At 50.6% G+C, this 23,270-nt stretch overlaps 1 protein-coding gene across 3 annotated transcripts in view; it reads left to right on the top strand.

Moving 5' to 3' along the window:
• Positions 1–6,115: 6,115 nt before the first annotated feature.
• SCARA5 (scavenger receptor class A member 5) overlaps positions 6,116–23,270 on the top strand; it is a 119,167-nt gene continuing 102,012 nt past the window's right edge. For 2 of the 3 annotated variants that reach the window (XM_045986114.1, XM_045986098.1), the window contains exons 1-2: positions 6,116–6,455; positions 10,477–10,594. In XM_045986114.1, coding sequence (XP_045842070.1) covers positions 10,483–10,594 — 112 coding nt within the window. In that variant the 5' untranslated portion in view covers positions 6,116–6,455; positions 10,477–10,482. The remainder of the gene's footprint in view (positions 6,456–10,476; positions 10,595–23,270) is intronic. The other variant, XM_045986107.1, reaches the window with a different exon arrangement.

Below are 23,270 nucleotides of genomic sequence, written 5' to 3'. Positions count from 1 at the left end.
GTGGAGAAGATGCCAGGTAAGGGACAGAACTTGGGCTGTCCCCAAGGCACGAGCTCTGTTTGAAAGTCTGGGAAGATAGAGCTGGACAGTGGGCAGCAGGTGAAGTCTCCGTAAGTGGGTGTAGAGAAGGGACGGGCCTAAGTGCCAAGAAAGAAGGGGGTGGTGGTCAAAGTGAAAGAAAACAAGAGTGGACAGACATTGGCCTGGTGCAAAGAACTGAAACTCACGTTTTGGGTGTCCAGCTCATAGACATTCTGCTCTACCCTGCAGGACGGGACGATGAGGACAAGTTCGACATGGTTGCTCCCTCAGGAAGGTGACAGGCAGGATTGTATTATTGTCCTTTCAGAATAAATGGCTTCTCCCCACACTCCAGTAGCATAAGACATCTTGGATTGGGCTGCTGCCTTCGGCTCAGGTCATGATCTCAGGGTCCTGGGATCGAGCCCCACGTCGGGCTCTCTGCTCCGCGGGGAGCCTGCTTCCTCCTCTCTCTCTGCCTGCCTCTCTGCCTACTTGTGCTCTCTCTGTGTGTCAAATAAATAAATAAAATCTTTAAAAAAAAAATTGTAAACAAGTTACCTGACTACCTTAGCTCAGAACTTCCTTCAGTGCATCCTGTGGAATACTAGCCCTGTTCTCTGTGCTCAGTTAAAAATGGAAAAGCCTTAAAACTACATTCCCCCTCCCCCTACCTTTGTGGAGAGTCACCGTGCTCAATAACATTTTAAAGGCTCTGATAAGTCCTGTAAATAAGGAACATCTTTTGCTTTGACCAGAGAATTCCTTTTCCGGACCCTCCTAGGAACATCTTATGACACTTGTAGGCTCACGCTATCATCTACCTTATCCCATCTGATCCTACAACTACCCCATGATAAGAGATGCTTATCTTTAGGTCCATTGAGAATATTGAGACCAAGAAGTTTGGTGATTGCCCAAGGACATGCTACCAGGAATGGTCAGATTAGAGTTTAGACTTGACACTTTGAATCTAGGGCATTTTCTCTAATTCAGCCTTACAATGTCTGAGCCATCTTTTTTTTTTTTTAAGATTTTATTTATTTGTTTGACAGACAGAGATCACAAGTAGGCAGAGAGGCAGGCAGAGAAAGAGAGGGGGAAGCAGGCTCCCTGCTGAGCAGAGAGCCCGATGTGGGGCTCAATCCCCTGGGACCCTGGGATCATGACCTGAGCTGAAGGCAGAGGCTTTAACCCACTGAGCCACCCAGGTGCCCTGAGCCATCTTTTTAAGAGGTTATTGTATTTTTCCTAATTAATAAAATATGCATAATTATTTTGCGGGGGAAGATACAGGAAGTTCTAGAGGAGGAACTAAAAATCACCAAGAATGACTTCAGGCCGATCAGGCATAGACTCTCCCAGAGGTTTGGGCTATTTTTTCACTTGGAAGCCCTATTCTTTGGATCTGTCTTCGCTCCTCACATTTAGCTCTTATTGGCAGAGGGTAGGGGGTTGGTGTCTGGGGTGATTAGTGGGTTTCAGTTGAGACCAGATGAGTGATTTCAGAAAAACGATAAGATGGCGAGTCAGAAGGCATAAAAAATGTTATAAAGTCACAAAAGCCAAATTCTGATATCATTTTGTGTGTATAATAACCACTTTTTACCAAAACTATCTCCTTAAAAAGCCTTAAGTTGATGAGATTTATTTTATCATTAAACAGTAGTTACTTTGAAAAAAATAGGCAACTCCAAATTCTGGATTTTGAGAGATGACATAGTTGTCACCAGGATATTCTGCAAAGCTGAACAACAGAAAAAGATAAACACTGGCTTGTGAACAATGGACAAAAACTGGTTTTGAAATATTTATATTTCACATACATTGCATTAAAAACTAAAGAAAAAGAAAATTCTAAAGACAAAAAATAAGAATATATTGTTTTGCGGATACCTGGGTGTCTCAGTCAGTTAAGCATCTGCCCTTGGCTCAGGTCATGATCTCAAGGTCCGGGGATCGAGCACCATGTCTGGCTCTCTGCTCAGTGGGGAGCCTGTTTTTCCCTCACCCTCTGCCTCTAGCTCCCCTTGCCAGTGCTCACTCTCTCTCTATCCAATAAATAAATAAAATCTTTTTTTAAAAAAGAATATATGTTTTAAAAATTAAAAAAAGAATATATGTTTTAAAAATTAAAAAAAAAGAATATATGTTTTATGGAGCAGGCCACAAATCCACAAACGAAGAAACAGCGATGTCACTAGATAGTCAAATTTGTAGAGACAGAAAGCAGACTGGGGGCTGCCAGCAGCCAGGAGGTGGGGAAACGGGGAGTTAGAGTTCAGTGGGTAGTTAGTTAGTGAGTAGTTAGTTCAGTTAGTATAGTTCTGTAAGATGAAAAGAGTTCTGGAGTTGGGTGGGGGTGGTGGTTGCACTCAGTGTCAACGTGTTTCTAAGCTATACTCTTAAAAATGGTTAGGGTGGTCTATTTTATGTCATGTGTACTTTAGTACAATTAAAAATTTTTAGAAATTAAAAAATTAGCAAATTTCAGTGAAGATATAACATAATACCATTTGCATGCCCTGGGAGAAGAGGGAGTCACATAGAAAGAGCAGCAGCCTGGGTTTCGAGCTCTACCCAGAATAAGACTCAGACTCTGTGGCTCTTTGCCTTCATCTGAAATTTTCTGTTCTCCAGCCACACAGGCCTCCTGTCTGCCCCTCCAGAATGTCCACTGTGTTTCCATACTGGGACCTTAGAACCACCTTGTTCCCAGGACCTAGGATGCACTTTCCACAGATCTTCAGCCAACAAATATTTATTGAGCACTTAGTATGCGCCAGCCACTGTTCCAGGCCTTTAGGAGGCGTAAGTGAGCTGCCTTCACGGAGCTGATTTCTACAGACCATAAATAATACATTAGTAATCACTGACAAGCCTAACGAATTACATAGTAAGTTAAGTCAATGAGGGTGATGGAAAAGAAAAAGAAAGTGGAACAGGGTAAGGAGAATCAGCTGTGCTTGGGGGTAGACAGCAATTTGAAACTGGACCACTAGGTTTAGCTTCCCTGAGGAGGTGACATTGGAGAAACGGTTGGAGGGATGCAAAGGAGTGAGACTAGCAAACATCTAGGGGAGTCATTCCAGGCACGTGGAACTGCCCACAGAAATCCACCAGGCAGAGATCGGTTGGTGTCCATGGAGAGGCACAGACAGCAGGAATTACAGACTCTGACTTCAGGTAAAAAACACTAGAGTGACTAGGCCACTAGTCTGACTCTGACTGACTCTGACCTTTGTTCAGATGCTGAAGGATGGGCTCTGGGTCTGATTCATGTTCATAAGAAGATTTGGAATATACTGCCTGAAGGAACACTATAGATGTTTGTTGAATGAATAATGGAATGTATGGAAGCATTCCCTATAGATGTAGATGTTTTGGAGGTCAAGGACAGTTGTGGATGTTGTGTCTAGGAGCGCGGCATCGTGCTGTTCAGTTTCAACACTGCTCAGTTCCTCCCTACGGAGACGGGGGAAGATAACTCCCTCCCCACCTCCACCCTAGAAAGTCACTGGGTCAATCAAATGAAATCATTCAAAGACTGCAGGAAAAGTGAGCACATGGACTGTGTTCAGGCGGGCCTGAAAGGCTTCCGCAGCCAGAGTCAGAAGTCTGTTCAACTTTCCTTCAGTGCAATCCCATTTTCATAATACTGTCTGGGAGGAAAACGCCTATTATAAATGCCTTCTGTGATTGAATGGAAACAAACCAGCTTTTGGGCCATTCTGATTTTAGGTGACAAGGAGGTATCATTTGAGCTACCACCTGTCTGAAGGACTCTCAGCCATTAGAAAACTTAGCCTGGGGTGCCTGGGTGGCTCAGTGGGTTAAAGCCTCTGCCTTTCGCTCAGGTCATGATCCCAGCGTCCTGGGATCGAGCCCTGCATCAGGCTCTGCTTGGGAGGGAGCCTGCTTCCTCCTCTCTCTCTCTCTCTGCCTGCCTCTCTCCCTACTTGTGATCTCTATCTGTCAAATAAATAAATAAAATCTTAAAAAAAAAAAAAAAAGAAAGAAAACTTAGCCTGCGGGTCATTTCTGTACTTCACTACCAAATGTGCCCTTGCTTGTTTGGTGGCTCTACTCAGAGTAGACAAAGATCGGAAACAGCCCAAATGCTCTTCAACAGGGGAATAAGCAAATTGTGGTCTATGGAATATTACTCAGCACAAAATAAAAATCAAAGAAGGAACCACTGTATATGCAACAACATGGACAAATCTTAACACTATAAGAAGTGCAGCGAACCAGAAACAAAAGACAGAAATGGCCCTTTGCCTAAAGCTACAGGGTTTAAAAGGATAAGCTTTGCTCCTCCTGAAATGTTGCATTTTAACGGTTCTGTGCCTACTTGTGGGTATCATGTGCAGACACCAGACCTGCCATTTGTGTATCATTGATTATAAGTGGTAAGGAGAGGCTCAGCCAATAGCCGGGACTGCATTTGGGTCCCCCTCCTGCCCTCCCTCCAAACAAGGGTACACCAGTGTGGGAGTATTAAAAAGTATTCTTTGTTTTAGGTGAAGGAGGACATCACCAAGGTCTTACTAACCCACAGGCATTTCTTGCCAATATGCACATCCCCACATCAAAGATCCCTGGACAGAACGTGTTGGGCACAGTCCTAGCTGTTCTTAAGATTGCATTCCTAGGGATCTTTGTGAATTGATGAGTAACTAAAGGATACTTTTTCAGGGTCAGGGCACGAAACATTGCCTAGGGCAGAATCTAGCTCTGCTGCTCTACGCTGTTTGAACTTGGACAAGTTACTAAGTGCCTCTGTCTCTACAAGTGGGGATAATAACAGGACCTACCTCACAGGGTTAATATATGGAAAGCCCTCTGAATGGCCTAGCACATGGTATAGACTCTAAAGTGTTTTCTTCCACTTCCTGCCTCTCCCTTTCCCCTACCCTTAGCCCCCTGCCTCTCCTCCTCCTCCCCACTCCTCCATCTCATCCCCTTGCTATTTTATGATTATTTTTTTTATTATTACTACTCCTGTGTTTTCCCTCTGTGAAACGGAGTCTCAAATCAGAGCTGCCTCCCAGAGATGGTCGGAAGGCTCAGTCACTAAAAATGATGAGGACGTTTCTGACTCAGTTGTGGGTTGGCAGCTGCACTGTGGGGAAGGCTGAGCCTTGGCAAACTGTCCTCGTGTATGAGGTCTGACCTTATCTAGTATCAAGACTGAATTTTTAACCAATCAGTGTGTGTGTGTGTGGGGGGGTGTCTTTGTGACCATTACCTTTAGAGCTCTATCCTCAGGGTGGTAGTGGTGGTGGTGGAAGGGAGTCGGTGGGGGGGGGGGGGCGCCTTGTAAACTGACATTGCTGGCTAGTGGCTCCAACAATTTTTGCAATTTTCCCGACACCTTTCCCTACCGCCACCCCAATCTGAATGTAATTACTCTCTTAACATTTTGGAGAGATCGCCTCTTGAAAATGTTTTCGGTCCTGCTTAGGTTTACAGTTACTTGTGCCTGAGGACCCCCTCATCCTGGATTGCAACCCCCTTGAGGTCAGGGCGTCCTTCTTACTCCTGTATCCCCAAGTCCTCGTGTGGTGTCACTGCTCCCTGAACGCCGGCTTTGTTACGGAGGTGCTTTGAGACGTCTTTGCAGAGTTCCTGCGGCACTCACAGAACACTCTTCTGAAGAGCTCCAGTGTGGCCAGTCTGTGTCCTTTGCGGGTGGATGTGACCACAGAAAAATACATAAATTCATTCTAAGCCAAGTTTGGTGAATGAATTGAGGAATGCCAATTCGGCCCTATAAATAAGTTTGTAAGACTGGTTTCTTGCGTGGCTCCTGAGCCAGGTCTAGCTGCCATTCCTGTAGAAGCTTTCCAAAAATTCTTCTGCGTCCGGCTTTAGGTGAGGAGTGCAGGAGTCCGTAGCAGAGGCGGATTTTCTGGCTCTGGACTGGGTCGGGAGGACGGCGGGACTGCAATGTTGAGATTGGCCACTAGAGGGGGGATGTGTTCCAGACCCCAGGGGAGCTTCCGCGACTGCTCCCAGAACTTTGTATTTATAAAGACCGGCGGCTGCCCCAGCAGCTGCAGTTCCCATCTCAGTCAGCATCTAGCACGGCCGCTGGTGCCTGCACAGAACACCTCCCGAGCGCTGCCTGTGGCTGACTCAGGCGAGGCACCAACACAGGGACTCCCCAACCACAGGCCTGACTCAGGCCCCAGGGTTGAGTCTTGCCTCCTGCCCAGACCCTCCTGGAGAAGTGACCCCTGAGACAAGTGACTGAGCACCGGTGCAGCCTCTTTCTATGCCTCCGTCTGGCTTTGGCTGGCTGTGGGGACGAGCTGTGCGGGGCTGCCTGGGTCTCAGTGCAGTGACGGCGGCCAGCTCTTCCGTCACCATGGCGAACGCCCGGAACTGAGCAGACCCGCGCTTCTGCGGCCTCCGCGGGGGGCGCTCAGGTGAGTCTTGGCACTAACTCTGTCCTGGCATCTGAGCCGAGTGTCCCAGAGGCAGGGTCCCGCAGCTGTAGGGGACCTGAATGTGGCCGTCGGAGCAGGGCGCTGCGTGCGGGCATCTCAGGATGTGCAGCCCGAGGTCGCAGCGGCAGGTGGGAAGGTTCCAGCTGTGGGCCTGTGGGGATGCAGCCGGGTGTGAGCCTGGATTTGCGGAGGCTAAAGCAACTCTGCCTGGTCCGTGTCACATCTCTGAGCCGATGGCAGGAGCCGATGGTGCGGCTAAATGTGTGAAGTGTGTGTGCATTGTGCATGCCACTGGTGGGACGTGTGAAGGGAGAGCTTAACATCTGCACCTTTCCAGCTTAGGGTTCTGATTTAGGGGAACTGTTAGAGGAGAGGGCCCCCTGATTTTTACTTGGTTTCAGTGAGTTTGAAGCTATGCCATTCAAAGAGAAGATGCCAGCCCAGCATAGTTAGATGCTGGAATCCGGACACACTGTCTCTGCAGCAACAGGTGAGGTTCATGCCACCTTCAGCAGGAAGAATCGATCGAACCCTTCTGCTGCCCCGAGAGTGACTTGCCCCGAGTAGGGGTCCAGATTTCACTCTGGTCTGTATTCATAATTGTTGTTTGCAAAGGGAACCCCAAAGAGCACAGTTTCTGGGCCTGACTGGCAGGAGGGAAGCCTCAGGAACTTAGAGACCGAGCCCCTCTCCCCTCACTAACTGCTTGGCAGGATCAGAAGCTGCCAGGGTTGGGGGTGGGGGTGGGTGTTTCTCTCCGGATTCCCAGCTCCAACTTGCTGTGTACCCTTGCTCGTAAAGCCCTTGCCTGTGCACTATTCCACCGGAGGCTGGAAATTACTGAGTGGCTGGCAGATGCGCTTCTCCCTTTCACAGAGGTGATGACCTGAGACTGAACGAGCTCCGCGGATTGGGCCAGGTTCCCGAGGAGTAGGAAGTGACTCCAGGACAGGACCCCGTGTCCTCTGAGCATGCCGCCCACCCTGCCCAGACCTGCCTGGGGTGAAGCTATAGATGTCCATGTAGCATCAAGACATCCCTGGGGGAGGAAGGCCCCATCCTTTGACTTGAAACAGAAAAGTCCAAGCTCCTCGAGATTTCTCCTTATGTCACTTTGGTATCCACACCCTGCTCATGTTTTTACTGTCCTGGTCCCCTCCCTTCCTGCTCTCAGATCCTTTCTTTGGCCCCAGGGCTCCCACTGACCCTCTTCACTGCCTGGTTTGGAACCCCTAAAGGTGGCTCCTGAGCGGGATGGATACATGCTTTCTGGACGAAACAGCCCCGTGGCTGGGTCCATGCCCTGGGTGGGACTCCTTTCCCTGGTGCCTCACCCTTGCCTGACATCATTGCCGCTTGCCTCTTGGGGCCTGGAATGGCTTATCTTTAAAGCGGGAGCAACACACTGATGCTCCCTGACCCCCTCACAGTGGTCCTGGTGGGGCATGAGCACATGCAAGGCATACACATCGTCTCTATTATCACCACACTTGGCAGTGAGTTTGCACCTTGCTTGAGAGCACAAATGTGGCCCCAAAGGCAGTAAGACCAATGATCGAAGGGTTCAAATTCCTGCCCCTCATTTCCCAAGAAAGAAAAATAGCTCAAAATAAAACCTGGGGCAGACAGAACATTCTTAGGTTTCCTTCCCAAGTAACAAACATTAGCAGAGCTGGCCGAACACTTCCAATCTCATCTCTCTCACATCTGGCCTCTGCTCAGCCTGGGGCCTCTCTTCTCAACAGGATCCCCAGGGCTCCTGCTCCAGCAGCCCTGGGGTGGGGAGGGGTAGAGAAGGGGCCGCCCTATAGACACATTCCAGATAAGGAGACATGCATTCCAGCTGTGGCCCAGGGGCTGATCAGCAGAGGGGAAGGTGGAAATGAAGATGGAGCTAACCTGGCCCAAGCTCATCTCTACACCCCCACCGCCAGCATGGCAGCACCCCACTGAGCAGACCTCTGGGCAGCAGTGCCTGTTGCCTTTGGCAGGAGAGGATTATCGCTTGCAGAAGAGATACTGGCCTCCTGCTTTGCAGCTCCCCAGGCCAGAGGGAGGGGTGCAGCACTTAGTGCTTGTGAAACAAGGGAGGGTTCCCTGCAGCTTAGCAGCAGCGGAGTCGCTCAGGGGGCCCCACCTAGAGGCTCGTAGTGGGTGGAGAACTTGGATGGAGCACGGTGTTGGGAGGTTAGCAAACCGGACATAACTGCAGCACAGAGAAGTTGGGTGGGAGAGGTTTGGGGGCTCCAGGGAACCCCTGGGGCAGGGAGGGGAGATGCTGGCAGAGCTGCGAGTTCCGGCTGCCCCCGTCTCCCGCAGGCTGGAAAAAAGGCCCGCAGAGGCTGTGAACACCCTGCCCGCCCATGCGTGCGTGCATGTGTGCATGTGCGCATGCGCACACCTCGTGCAGGCCCTGCAGCATCTCCTTACTTGAAGAAGCCCCTGTCCATCCTTCCTGGGCCATCGGAAGGACAGTTGTATGGCATCTGGCCCGGTCTGACCTCTTCTCAGCCCTGAAGTTGGAGGTCTCTGGAGACAAATGTCAAGCCATGCAAATAAGGGTAACGGTTAGGTTTGACTCTGCCTGCCAGAGCGGTTCAGCCAGACTCCTCTTTGATTATCCCTGTTTACTGACATGATGCCAATGCCTCCTCTCCCACTGCCTCCGAAGAGGAACTGACTGGCTGCTCCCTTCAGGCATTGTGCGCCACCCCCCCCCCACCACCCCGATGCCACCTGCTAGGTCCCTGTCATCTTTTCTCAAGCGATAGACCCCTGGCTCCGCTCTCTGGGCCTCAGAGTTGAATTTGCTCCACACCAGTCCTGGGATCCATTCATCCTCCCAGCAGCTTTTATCTTCCAAAGAATTTTCTCTTAAAAATGGATTTTTGGTTTAATATACAGAGAGTCCAAGAGCATCAGGACCAAAGGTCAAGCTAAACTTAAGGCTGGAACGGAGCTGAAATTAGAAAGTAATTTGTCAAATCACTGAGCATATATATAAAAAAAAAAAAGAGTAGCAAGTGTTTTATGTTAAATAAACACTTTTTAATTTGGCTCCAAAAGTAGTTTTTTCTTATTACACAAAGAATGCAAACACATTGTAGAAAACCCAGAATATCCAGCAAACAAAAATAAGCACAAAATCCCCACAATCCCCACCAGAGTCTTCTGATACAGAATAACCCGGAACATCTCCAAATATAATCTTTCTTGTCACGTACTCAGGACACGTGTATATATTATAAAATGGGATGGCATTGTATACACTCCGGAAATGGTGCTGGTTTACTTCAAATAGGATGCCATTTTCCCAAGTCAATGGATACATTCCTAGAACACCATGGGGTAGACTCAGAACCCCAGTGACCTGGTTCAGGAGCCCATGCAGACTCTGGTCCCTCCCCTGGTCTCAGGCTGCCCGGGTCTTAGTGTCCAGGGGACTCCACCAAGGCCGCCTGCTCCTCAGGCTTGCCTGGGAGATGAATCCCTGCTTCAGTCCCACTGCAGCAGCTCCAGCACCCCAAAGTGGGAGCAGCACCCCAGCTCCTTTGGAACATGCCAGCCTGGTCAGCACATTTGCAACACAGAGCAGGAGCCTAAGTCTCTCTAATGTGCTCAAATTTCCAGAGGCTAGGGGATCACCCCACTGGGGTCAAGAGGCACCTCCAGGCCCTACCGAGCATGGCCCTCAGGCCCCCTCTGGCTCAGGTCTGGCCTCAACCAAAGGCTGTTGAGAATGGATGGATCCAGTGATCAGAAAGGTCCAAAGGGCCTCGGCCTTCCCAAGCACCGAGGAAGTTGGGTGGAGACTTGGGATCCCAAGGACCTGGTAGATGGTACCCGTCCATGAGGGACTACTGGTGTTCAGGCTCAGAATCTTGGGGATGGGTGCCTTGTTCGGTGCATTCATTTCTGTCTGCCTATAGTTTATTCTCTCTCTCCCCGCCCCCTTCCTCCCTCTCCTCTCCCCTCGCTGTCCTTCCTGCTGCTGCTGCAGATCAGAATGGAGAACAAAGCCATGTACCTGCACACAGTGAGTGACCGAGACACCAGCTCCATCTTTGAGGAGCCCTTTGACGGCAGGAGCCTGTCCAAGCTGAACCTGTGTGAGGACGGTGAGTGCCTCTGGCTTCGTCTTACACTGCAAGCCCTGCCGTGGCCCCCATACCCAAACCTGTCATTGCCCCAGGGCAGCGATGACTCCCCCCTCAAAGTCTAATACTTCCTATGTGGAACTTCATGCTTTGAAAGGTCTTTTAATTGATGCATCTCTACATATCTATGTGACCTGGAAGATGTATATCCATTTCACAGGTGAGCTGGTGGTGCTGGTGTTTAAGGATCGTACAGCCCGTCAGTAACAGAGGCATTCCAGCACTGAGTCTCCTGAATCCTAGGGTAGGCTTTTTGCCTCTTTGCCTTCCTCTCCTCTGAGTGGGTCAGGCTGGGGTCAGGAAAAGGCATCTGAGCTAGCGAGCCCAGACCTTAGGTGAGGAGCCCCAATTCATTTCCCGAAGCATCTGTGAGGAGAGAGCATACCTTGTCAAGGTGCTCAGCCTCCCTCTAGGTCTGAGGCTCCAGATCAGGCCCACAGGAGGGAGTTCCCCATGCAGTGACCCACTGCATCTGTGGGAAATGGTTATTTGCTAAAACTGAAAATTCAAAGGATGCTTCCTCCAAAAGAGCCCAGAGCACCTTGCCAACAGACGGAATCCTGTATACCCAGGACCAAGCTTGACACTTAGTAGGTGCTTAATAAATGCTTGCTATATGAATAGACACTACCTTTTTGCAGTGAGCACAGGGGAGGACAGCATTGTTCCCACTTCAAAGCTGAATAGAATGAAGTTTACGGAAGAGTCTCATAAAGACGTCGGCCAATTAGGTAGAGACAAGCTGTCATAGAGTTCTCCAGAGAAACGGAACCAAGGGGATATATATGTGCATACAAAGTTTTATTATGAGGAATTGGCTTACATGATTATGGAAGCTGAGGAGCGTCACCATCTCCAACTCCAGACTGGAGACCCAGGAAAGTAGGCAGTATAATTTGATCTGTGTCAGAAGGCCCAAGAACCAGAGGAGCCAATGGTATAAACTGCAGTTTGAGGGCTGGAGAAGATGAGAGGCTATGTCCCAATTCTGTGGGCAGGCAGGAGGCAAAAAGAAAATTGCTCTGCCTTTTGCTCTTTAAAGGCCCTCAACTGATTGGATGCGGCCCACTCACACTGGGGAGGGCAGTCTGCTGTACTGAGCCCACCAAGTCAAATGCTGATCTCATCTGGAAACACCCAGAAATGACGTTTCACCTGGCCCCTGTAACCAGTCGAGCTGACAGGAATTAACCACTATGCAGGCCTTTATTCAAAGCTCTTTCAAATACCATGTTTTCTCTCCACTCTGCTAGCTGCCTTTGTCTCAAAATTACTCAAAGACAGAAACACCTCCCCATCCTGCTGTAACCATGTCTCTCCTCCTAAAAGGCGCCGAGTGCTGGAAGGGAAGTTGGGTAGTTCAGAGATGCAGGGATTGGGGACAGTCTCAGCAGGGAGAGGAGACAAGCTTTGGGCTCCTGACTGATAAGCCCCCACAGTCTGCCCTAGTAAACTGCCCACCACTGTAGCTCTTCTTCTGAATTCCGTTCAACAAACATATTTTGAGGATCTTCAGTGTGTCAAGCCACAGGTGGGGTGCCAAGGATGCTCCAAAGCAAAATCGAACCATCCTTGCCCTCCAAGGGCTATGATCTCAGCGGAAGGGACTGGCCTGGGGACAACTACCCATAACATAAAGTAGGCAAAAATATGTGTCAGCATGGTAGTCCCCCCTTTATCTGTGGTTTTGCTTTCCACAGTCTGTTCTCCACACCAAACTGTGGTCTGGAAGCAGATGACCCTCCTTCTGACCTATTATCAGAAGGCCAGTCACGGCCTAATGCCATCACGGTGACTTGTGTCATTCACCTCACTTCATCTCATCACATAGCCATTTTAGCCTCATCACAAGAAGATGGGTGAGTGCGGTGTAATAAGATATACTGATGGAGAGAGAGAGAGACCACATTCACAGAACTTATTACAGCATACTGTTATGAATGTTCTATTTATTATTAGTTATTGTTGTGAATCTCCTGCTATGCCTGATCTGGAAATTAAACTTTATCACAGTGTGAGTATATAGGAAAAAAACAGAGTACATACCAGGTTTGGTACTCTCGGTGGTTTCGGGCATCCACTGGGAGTCTCAGGAGTATCCTCCATGGATAAGGAGGGGACTTGGGGACTGAAGTTAGGAGAAGTCTTTCCAGAAAAGGCTTTAAAGATTGAACACAATTTTGTAACAGAAGAGGAGGGTGGGGAAGGGAGCCACCAGCTGTGTGACATCAAGCCAGGTCAGTGTTTCTGTCAGGTTCCTGTCTCCTGGGAGGGCCGGGTCGCTGGCCAGTGCTCAGCACTCCCCCATCTGCATAGACCAAGCTGGCTTTCGTATCCTTGATCCTGCCTACTCCCTCCCAGCCCCTCAGGAAAGAGGACTGGCTTGGCAAGGAAGAACTGGGGTATAGCACGGTGGGGGAGTCTGGAGGACTAGGGCCAGCCTAGGGTGTCAGTTGGGGCAGGGCAGGGACCCCATGGCAGGGAGAGGCCAAGGGTTCGAAGCATCACCAGGCCTCATACCCCTTACATCATCTTGCTCTCTCTTTTTCTGCACCCCAGATTTAAAAAGACTATTTGGACCAGAAGGACTGAAAGTCTCAGCAACTGTGCTTTCCAGGCCCCCCAGCAGGGCAGAGATCCCATCAGAGAACAGTTTTAGAGCCCTGCCAGAAAGAATCCTCAGGGGTTTCCTGAGGCCCGGCACCCCTGAAATATGGACACAAGTTGGAAGATGAGAGGTGGAGGCTGACTCACCCCTCCAGGGCTGTGTGACCTGACTGGGTCACATCCCTCTCTGGACCTCAGTGTCCTCATCTGCCAAATGGGGGCAGGGCAGAGGGGAGGTCTCTGTGAGGTTCTGTCCAGTTCTAGAATTCTGTGTGTGGAAACAGATTGGGTCATTGCATTCAGGGTGTGGTCCTTTGAAAACTTAAATCGGAACATGATGCTGCCCTGAGAAAGCTCACAAAACATCCTGCCTCAATGAGAGTAATAACCCAGGTGCTAATAGTAGCCAAGGAAGCTGTGGACATTCACCTTGACCCTGCTGCGTACTCACCTGGGGACTGTTCTCCCCGGAAGGTTGCTCTTCCACCTCCTTCCAGTCTTTGCTCAAGTATCACCTTCCCCATTAGGCTTCCTGTCCCCCTGCACTCCCGGCCCTTGTTTCTCTTTTTCCTTTCTCCCACAGTCCTATTTCCCCCCAACACATTATGTAATTCTTATTTTATTATGTTTATATTCATTGTCTGTTCCTTGAGGGAAGAATATAGGCTCGACAAAAGCAGGCACCTCTGTTTTGTTCACTGATGACTCTTAAGCCTGGCACATAGTAGGTGCTTACTAATTCTTTATTGGGTGAATGAATGGCTGAATGAATGGACACTGGGTCCTTGAAATCTAAAGGTGGCAAAACGAACACATCCTAAGCCTGATCTCTAAATTGTCTGGTCTCCCCCACTCTTCAGTGATCTGGCCTCCAGGCATGGGGATGGGGGGTCAGTGTGAGGAACCCAGAGAGACCCCAGTGTTGAGATGAAATCAGTCACCTAAGCTCATGGGTTTCTGGTTTGACTTTCCCCACTTTCCCTTTCCATTTCTAAGAGGAAACCAGTAAGCTCTGACTTGGGGAAATTCAAGCCAGATTTGATCTGTTTCCCCAGGATTTTGTTCTTTGATCCTCATCTCTGGAGAGTGTAATTGGAGAGGAGAGGAAGGGCTGTGGGGGGAGAGGGAGGCTGAATGGAAAGCAGAGGAGGGACAGAGATGGGGAAAGGGAGGGAGGCCCGAGTTGCCTCATGGGCCCCGAGTAGATTTAATAGTAACGTCTGGTAGGTCTTGCAGGGGCTCTGAGTCCCTTCCAGGATTTTCCCCTTAAAGGAAAGTAGATGGGGAGGAGAGGTGAGTCTCCTCTTAGCCCTGTGGAAGCAAAGTAGCAAAAATGCAGTCCAGATATTAGTGACTCAGACTTGAATGCAGGTGGGACTTTAAAGACATTAGGGCCTCAACTTGTTATTTCAGGGGTAGTACACTGAGACGCCCTCCCCTCCTCTCCCTCCCCCCTTTCCTAACTTGTCTTCTCTTTCCGGCCCACCCTGTCTTTACTAGCAGGTGAGAACGGGGGGGGGGGGGGGGGGGGGGGGGCCTGTTACCTGCATTCCTTCCTCTGTCCCCTCCCTAAGAGGCCCTCTGGCCCAGTTCCCGAATTGTGCATTGCCACACCCTTCAGGCCCACAGTCCCTGCTTCCCCACGTCTAGGGACCTCTCCCCCCTCTGCACCCCTTGTTGGGCCATGTCTCAGGACCCTGCCTGCTCCCTTGGGTCTGAGCTGTCAGCCTCCCCATCGGAGCCCCCCTGTTGACAGGCAGGCCCCAAGGGCAGGGCAGCCCTCCCTCTGTGCCACCCCAAGGGAATAGCTTCCCTTCCACCTGTCTCCCTGGAACTGCATGGAAGGGCTGATGGCAGAATGCGACCTCCAGGGTCCCCATGCCCAGCCTCCCGTAACCTCCACGACCACTTCTACCTCCTGTGAACAGAAACCCAAAAGGGGGCCATCTGGACCTGCTTGCCCCTCTCCCCTCTTCCCTCCGCTCTCACCTTCCCCGGTGGTGCGGCCTTTCCTTTCCTTTCCTGCCTGGGTAGCTGCAGGCCTCCTCTGTCTGGCGCCGGGAGGCGGAGAAGGCGGAGGGCGCGTGTGAGTGGTGTTTAGCCGGGCCTGGCTCCTCCACGGCCCTTCCTGAGGGCCAGAGAGAGGTGTTAGTGTCAGAAAAATATTGTAGTCATGCTCACCCCGTGGCCTCAGACACTCCACCACGCTCGCGGCGTCATCCGGCGGCCGCAAATGGGAGGCTCGCGGAGGTAATGAGTTACACATGCTCCTGGCCTCGCCCCGACGCCTGCAGCCAGGCTGCTCGCAGAGTGGAGGGCCCGAGGCCCCCGTGCCGGCGTTCCTCCCCCCATGAAATTAAATTATTCTCCTCGGGGAACCCCCTCATCTGCCTTCTCATCAATCAGAATGCCCTGGTTCATCTTGGCGCAGCTTAGCGCTGGCGGGAAGCCGCCCAGGGCCAGGGGTGGGTTTCCTAGGCCGGTCTGGCTAGGGCCCCCGCTGCGGAGGGTCACCGCCCTCTACAGGTTGGAGAGTCCCCCCCCCCCCTCCCCGAGGAGCAGGAGGAGAGCCAAGGTATTAACTGGTGCATCGAAGCGGGGCTTTATCCATCCATGTTCCCCTGGGGGCGGCCAGGCTGGGTCTGGATGCTGGGTCCCTCCTGCCCAAAAGGGCTGTCCCTCTGTAAGACGGGAACGGCCTGGGAAGGTGACTGGCGTGTGGACATTGCAGTTTGGCCGTTCTGGGCTCAGTGCAAGGGTGTCTTGTGTTTTGCACCGGACTCCTTCATTCCCTTAGGCCACCATTCACCCTGCGCTCTGCCTCGCTGGGTTGGCCATTGGGGAGCAGCCCTGGCAGGAGGTGGAAGAATGGAAGGGAGGGCGGAATATTTATTTCCCCCAGGTCTTGCCTTAAGGGGTCATCTTGGGCTGCCAGTGTCCTTCCACTCAAGGTCACTGCCCCTATCAGCCACCCTCTCCACACGGTTTTTTCCTTCCAGGTTCCAGCACCTCTTCCCCTCCTTGACTGGGGGGGCTGGGGTGGTCGCATCCAGAGGGCACGGCTCTAGCCGGGGTGGGTATTTCACACACTGGCCACGCCTTGCACACCTTCCTTGATTAAATCCTGTGAAGTGTCTTATTTTGACTGGGCCATCTGTTTCACTGGGGCCTTGACTTTCTTTCTTTCTTTTTTTTTTTTTTTTAAAGATTTTATTTATTTATTTGACAGAGAGAGATCATAAGTAGGCAGAGAGGCAGACAGAGAGAGTGAGAGGGAAGCAGGCTCCCTGCTGAGCAGGGAGCCCGATGTGGAACTCGATCCCAGGACCCTGAGATCATGACCTGAGCCGAAGGCAGCAGCTTAAACCACTGAGCCACCCAGGCGCCCCGGGCCTTGACTTTCTAATCCTTAGTGTCCCCATCTACAAAATGGGAATAATGTTACCTCAAGAGAACCGTGGGAGAATCAGGTGACATAACCCACGTAAAGCACCTTGTGCACAGTAGACTCAAGATACACATTTCACTTCCCTGCCCTTTGGGGGAGTCCCCTGTAAATCCTGGGGAAGTGGGGAGGAAGCAGAGCGAAAGAGGAGGTCAGGAGCAACTGCAGCCCCCCCCCCAGGGTCTCCTGGAGACACCCACATTACTTCTTAGGGTGTCTTAAGGCTGGTTCTTACCTTCTGCTGAAGAAAGCAGAGTTTTGGTTAGTGGGATCCCTCGTGGGATCCCTCGTGAAGCCGACATTTTCAGGGAAATCGAACAAAGTCTTTTCGTCCTGGTCCCCAGCTGGTAGAATCAGTAGGCAATGTTCTGGACCCTGAGGGCTGCTGGTTCTGGGGCATGTGTGAGTCTATCCATTCCCCACCCTGATCAGAGGCAGGAAGCTCCCAAGGGCCTTCCTGAGGTTTGCCACCAGAAGAATCAAGGGATGAGTTTCATTGTCCCTGGGTGGAGGCTGGTGTCTTGTGGAGGGAAGAGTGAGAGGAGCCCAGAGGCCCCAGGGGCTCCTTCCAATATAAGGGGGCACAAAGGGACCCTTTCCTCCCTTCCCTCACCCAAGCCCCCAGCCCCTAACCATGGCGTACCATGCAGCGTTACTCTAGGGAGTGAGGGCAGGGAGGATGGCTCTGAGGGGAATGGTGCTGACCTGACCCCTGGCCTGACACACTTCGGAGTAGGGGTGCTGGGAGGAGGTCTGCGTGTCAGCAGCACCACACATGGGACGGAAGCTGCACAATGTGCCCTGAGTAAGGGTGCTGACCGGGCATGGCTATTCCTCATCACATCACCACTTCTCCCCACCCAGAGACCCTGCTCAGATGGTTCTTGGCCTTCATTCCCTTGCTCATTCATTCATTCACTCATTCTTTTTTTTTTTTTTTTTTGTTCTCATCTTTCAATAAGAAAGGTGCTTTGCAGGCCCCCTACAGGGGCTTTATCCTGGCTACATGCAGGGAGAGGGGCCAGGAGGCATGAGACATGGTCCTGTCCTGTGTCATTGCACCGTCACTGTGGTTAGTCAGTTCCCTACTCCTCCCCCCACCGTAGTAGACCTGCAAGACATTGATCCATAAGCAAAGTTTACTTACCTAGAGATGACCCAGTGGGAAAGACTCTCAGGGTTTGGACTATGTGGTTGGTACAGAGCAGATACAGCCTCGCTCGTCCCAGGCACCCTAGTTCAAACTTAACATCCTTAATGATCTTGTCTTTGCGGGGATGGTGTTGCATGGTGGCGAAACCCCACAGCCCAAATCCACAGGCTGAATTCCAAGCCCAGCTCTGTTGCGTGCTGGCTGGGGAACCCCAAGCCCGTCCTTAGCCTCAGCTTCCCCTCCTTTAGACCGTGAGATAATAGCCGCCAACCCAGGGTTATTGTAAGGGCTACCTGAGTAACTCCACATCAAGTCTTTTCAACAACACCTGATATATACGGACCCCTCCATCCACATTTTATCATGGGAGAAGCATGGTTGCATCCCTCTATTTCTCTGCTTCTGCCCTGGGGTCGGCCCAAGGCACCCTCCTTCTTCCACATTCTGTGTTCTCAGTCTCTAGGACAGTCAGCTTCATTCCCACCTTGTTCCCAAGTTTATCTGGTATTGCTTCCTGGTGTCAGACAATAAACTGCATGACTGCTGCCCCTTGAGTCTAGAAGCCCCAGCTTCTCTCTTTTTCTTTCCTAGGCCCTCATGATCCTTGTCAGCCCCTCCATTCACACTATGCTGCAGCTGTGGCCACTCGAGTCCTTCTGGACCATAAGCCCCTTGAGTGCAAATGCTGTCGGCTTTGAATTCATCTTAATATGCCCAACATAAACACCTAGACACAAGACACCATAGACACAAGACGCCCAGCACTGTGTCTTGCGTATGGCAGGTACTGTTGCTTGTTGAATGAATGCATGCATCCCTGTTCACCAAATCCATAAGTACCAGGTGAAGGAATGCTTAAAGAGGTGAGTTTAAAACAAAAGCAACAGTGACTTCATTCACCCTAAGATGGCAGGTTTTATGGTACTGCTGGTGCATGCAGAAATAAAAGATCATTGTTCTTGCCCTCAAGAGGCTTAAAGTCCTCTGAAGACACAGACAGGTAGACCAGTCCTGCATTATAATTTGATTCATGCTGTAATGGAATTGGGTGCAATGTGTAGATAGAGGGGAGAAGAAGGGGCCCTAAGTCGGCCCCAGGGAGGAAGGAAAGTGTCCTGCGAGGATAGCCGCTGGAGTGAAACATGGAAGGGCAGAGAGCAGTATGCCTGCTAGAAAGGGCAGAGAAGGGTTCCTCAGTCAAGGGAGGTAGCACAGAACTCAGGCTGAGGAGGGACGGTGGTGGGAGGTCCTGGACATTCACTTTTTTGAGCTCTGCTAGGGCAGGCACTGCTCTGAGCATTTGACAGGTATGAGCTCATCTGATCCTTACATCAACCAGTGAGATGAGTCCCATTATTATAGCCAAGTGATACATGAGGAAAGCAAGGCTCAGAGACCTGGTAACTTGCCTGAGCTCACAGTTAGGAGGGACTGGTGTCTTTGTTCACCCAGGCTGCCATGGTGGTCCCACAGACCAGGTGGCCTATGAACCATGCACATTTGTTTCTTACAGTTCTGAAGGTGAGAAGTCCAAGTTGAAGGCATAGGCAGATTCTGTGTCTGGTGAAGACCCTCTTAGATGGCCTCTACATGGATCACCATCTTCTTATTGTCCTCACGTAGTGGGTGAGGAGAGGGAGCCCTATGAGGTCTCTTCTATAAGAGCCCTGATCCCATTCATGAGGACCTGACCCTCATGACCTAATCCCCTCCCACAGGCCTTTCCTCCAAGTATCATCATGTTGGCTGCAGCAGGTGAATTTGGGGGGATGCAAACATTCAATGTATAGCGATTGGAATCAGGATTAACTGAATCTACAGCCCACACTCTTCATGATACTGAAGCTACAGCCATGGAAGGTCTTCTGTCGCATCCATAGGAATTTGGGTCTCTAGAGGCAATAGGAAGCCAGCAAAGGGTTTCCAAAAAATGAAAGGAGAAGGTCTGATTTCCATTTTTAAATGGTCACTCTAGCTGCAGGAGGACATTTGATTTTTCCAGTGTTACCTCTGCTGAGCCATTTCGGTGGGTAGGGGGAGAAGCCAAGGTCCAGTGGATTAAATTTGGCTCGAAAGAGAGAGTGAAGACCCAATGCAGACTCTGCTTTCCCAGTGCCTGGCCGGGAGTGGGGGAAATACTCAGCCGGGTGGTAGTGGGGAGTGTCAGGTAGAGTCGGGTCAGATAATCTAGGTGAGAAATTCTGTGCCTCCACAGTGGTGAAAGCAGTGGAGGAGGGGAGAGGCCATGCAGGGTTTAGATTAGTGCTGATGGGTGGACAGTGTGTGGGAAACAAGAAGAGGTCCAGGGAAGGGGCTCTGCTGAGCGCCATGCTGAAAGGCCCAAGAGCTCAGGAGATGAGTGGGGCAGGAAAGGAGGCTGAAAAGGAACAGCTAATGCAAGAATCACATGAGTGTTGAGCCCTGGAAATGCAACCAAGCAGAAGTGTGATCAACGGTGCCAGTGTTGCTGAAAGGTCAAATTGGAGGAGCACTGAGCATTGGCCATCAGACTGAGCCATTGGAGATCCATGGTGACCTGACGTATTAGTCAGCTTGGGCCGCGTAACAAACGGCCACAAATTGCATGGCTTTAACAACAGCCATTGATTTTCTCACGGTTCTGGGCACTGGAAGTCTAAGACCACGGTACAGGCAGGGCCGGTTCCTCCTGGAGCCTCTCTCCTTGACTTGCAGTTGTCTCCTTTGTTGGTGTGTCCTCTTGTGGTCTTTTCTCTGTGCACACATACCCCTGGTGTCTCTTTGTGTGTCTGCCTTTCTTCTTATAAGAACACCAGTCAAATTGGATAGGGGCCCAACCTAACAGCCTCATTTTAACATAATCTCTTTAAAGACCCTATCTCCAAATACAGTCACATTCTGAGGCAGTGGGGGCGAGGGTTTTAACACAGGAATTTGGGGAGGACACCATTCATCCCTTTATACCTGGCAAGAGCAATTTTGGCAAAGTTAGATGGGAGGAGGCTGAATGGAGTGGGTTCAGGACAGAACAGGAAGAAAATTGAATGCAGTGTGTACTTGCGATTCTTCCAAGAAGTTCTGCTGTACAAGACAACAGAGAAGTGGAGGGGAATGGAGATCAAGAACGCGTTTTGTTTTATTTTAAGATGGAAGAAGTAGTATGGTTTATGCGACGGAGTGATGCTCTGCAGAGAGAAACACTGGCTAAGTAGATGTGCTGGAATTATATCCTTGAGAAAGTATGAGAAGGAATCTGATGTGAGTCAGGGGTTGTTGGCTCAGGCAAGATCATACACGGTTCAACTACAGTGACAAAAGGGAAGGCAGAGTGCTAGGGCCTGGACCCAGGTCAGTGGTTATGGTGTGGGGAGAGTTTAAAGAAAGCTTTCTTCTCATTGCTTCTGTTTTCTTAACTGGGAAAGCAAAAGTGAAGATGGAGGAGGAGGCATGAGACAGGTGTCCGGGGATGAGCGTGCGGTTGGCCTGGGAACAGGTGGCAAGCCCCCTGGATAGTATCAGAGCCCACTTGGGTCTAGCGGTCACAACCTTAAAGTCAGCCCAGCAAGCATGGCGGTGTGGTTTTCTGTTTCCGGCTATGCTCAGCTATGTGGAAGGCAGGGCAGAGCCACAGAGTTAGCTCAAATCAGATTTAATTTTGCCAAGTGTGAGGATGCCATTAAGAGGCAAGGAGATTGAAGCTGTGTCTAGCAAGCAAATAACACAAATCATGAAATGTACGTGGGAAAAAGAGGGAAGGAAGGACTGAGGGGGGAGATGGGGGAGGGGGCAGGGAGCAGGCAGTAGGGTCCAGGTGAAGTCAGGGAGTGCCAGAGTCAGAGTTCTTGAGGGAGCCCCCCTCAGGCAGACAAGAGAGGTGGTAATAATGTGGGACATTTGAAATGGAGATTAAGAAAGAGTTTCCATTATTGACAAAACCAATAGAAATGAAATGTGAGCCACATATGCAATTTTAAACTTTCTAGTAGTGGCATAGAAATGTGGAGACACAGATGAAAGTAATTTAGGTACATTAATATATTTTATTTGCTCTAATATATCCAAAATATTATCATTTTGATATGTAATCACTATAAAAAAACGATTGAAGTATTTCTATTTTTTTTCCCATGCTGAGCCTTCACAATCCACTGTGTATTTTGCATTTTAAGCCCGGCTCGGTTTGGCCCACATTTCAAATGCATCAGGGCGGAGGTTGAAATCAAGAGAGGAAAGGAGGTCAGGAGGAGTTTGAAATGGAGACCGAGAGAGCGAGAGTGAGAGCAGAGAGGGGAGGGGTGAGCTGATGTCCCTTAGCAGCAAGAAGTAGTGTGCAGTTGTGATGTGAGAGTCCAAAATGGGGGGGGGGGGGAGAACGTTCTGGAAATAGCCGTGAGGAGCAAAGAAAAACACTTATTGCACTCTTAGGCCAGTTGTATGAGAATAGGAGGGAGAAAGCCACACTTGGGAAGGCAAGGGAAATAGGTTTCAATTAGAACAAAAAGAAGAAAGTGAAAGAAATATTCAAAGCAGAGGTTGACAAAATTAGAGATTTTTTTAGAGGATAGGCTGGGAGGTCCAAGGGCTGCCCTGTGGGAAGGTTTCAGTATCTGGGCAAAGAAATGGCCAAAGGAGGATAAACAAGGCTGTTTGGGGATTTGTGTGGGTGATGGGGAGGCTGGAGGGTTCTGGGGCGTCTGTGGGTCTGCTGGAAGTCAGGACCCAGGACTCGGTGAGACGGGTCATGCTGGTTTCAGCAGAAATGGTTGGTGAGGCTGTGTTTGTAGGAGGGGTCTTGCCAGGAGCGCACAGAGTCCTAGGGCAACCTCTCTGCCCACCAGGGTGGCATGTGGACAGGGTTGGGGGGCCTACTGCCTCAGCAGCTCTGGAGTTCATTTTGGCTCTTGTGAAGGTGAGGAAGCCAGGGGGCCCGGGAGGGGTTGGGGCCGGTAGCAGGATGGTGAGAAGTGATCATAATGGAGGGATTATATGGGGGCTCCCCCTGGGTGGGCATGTGGCACAGGCAGGCCCTGTGCTCGGGGCCTCAGTATATTGTATCCATTCATATGTACATATTATTATCCCCAGTTTGTGGATGAGAAGGTGAAATCTTAGATGAGGTCAACTGCCCAAGGTCACCCAGCCAGTCAGAGGCGGAGCCTAGATTCAAATAGGCTGTCGGGTCCTTAAACCCCACCCTCGGTGCAGCTCAACCCTTCCCTCCCATGCCGGGACTTGGGGCCCCTGTAGGATCACTGCTGGTGGCAGTGAGGGCTAGGAGCGTGGGTTCTTGGAGTTTAGGGTTTCAGAGGTCGAGACATTCTGGAGGATGACGAAGCCAGGGTGGGGCCGTGGGAATAAATGGCAGCGATGCAGGAGACAGATGGAATGAATTATTCCAAGAGGTGACGTTGGCAGGAAATAGATAAAGTGCAAATAGGTTTGGACAAGAGCAC

Source organism: Meles meles, chromosome 2 (genome assembly GCF_922984935.1).
Source record: "Meles meles chromosome 2, mMelMel3.1 paternal haplotype, whole genome shotgun sequence".
Lineage (NCBI taxonomy): Eukaryota > Metazoa > Chordata > Mammalia > Carnivora > Mustelidae > Meles > Meles meles.
This window is presented reverse-complemented; position numbering and strand designations above follow the sequence as displayed.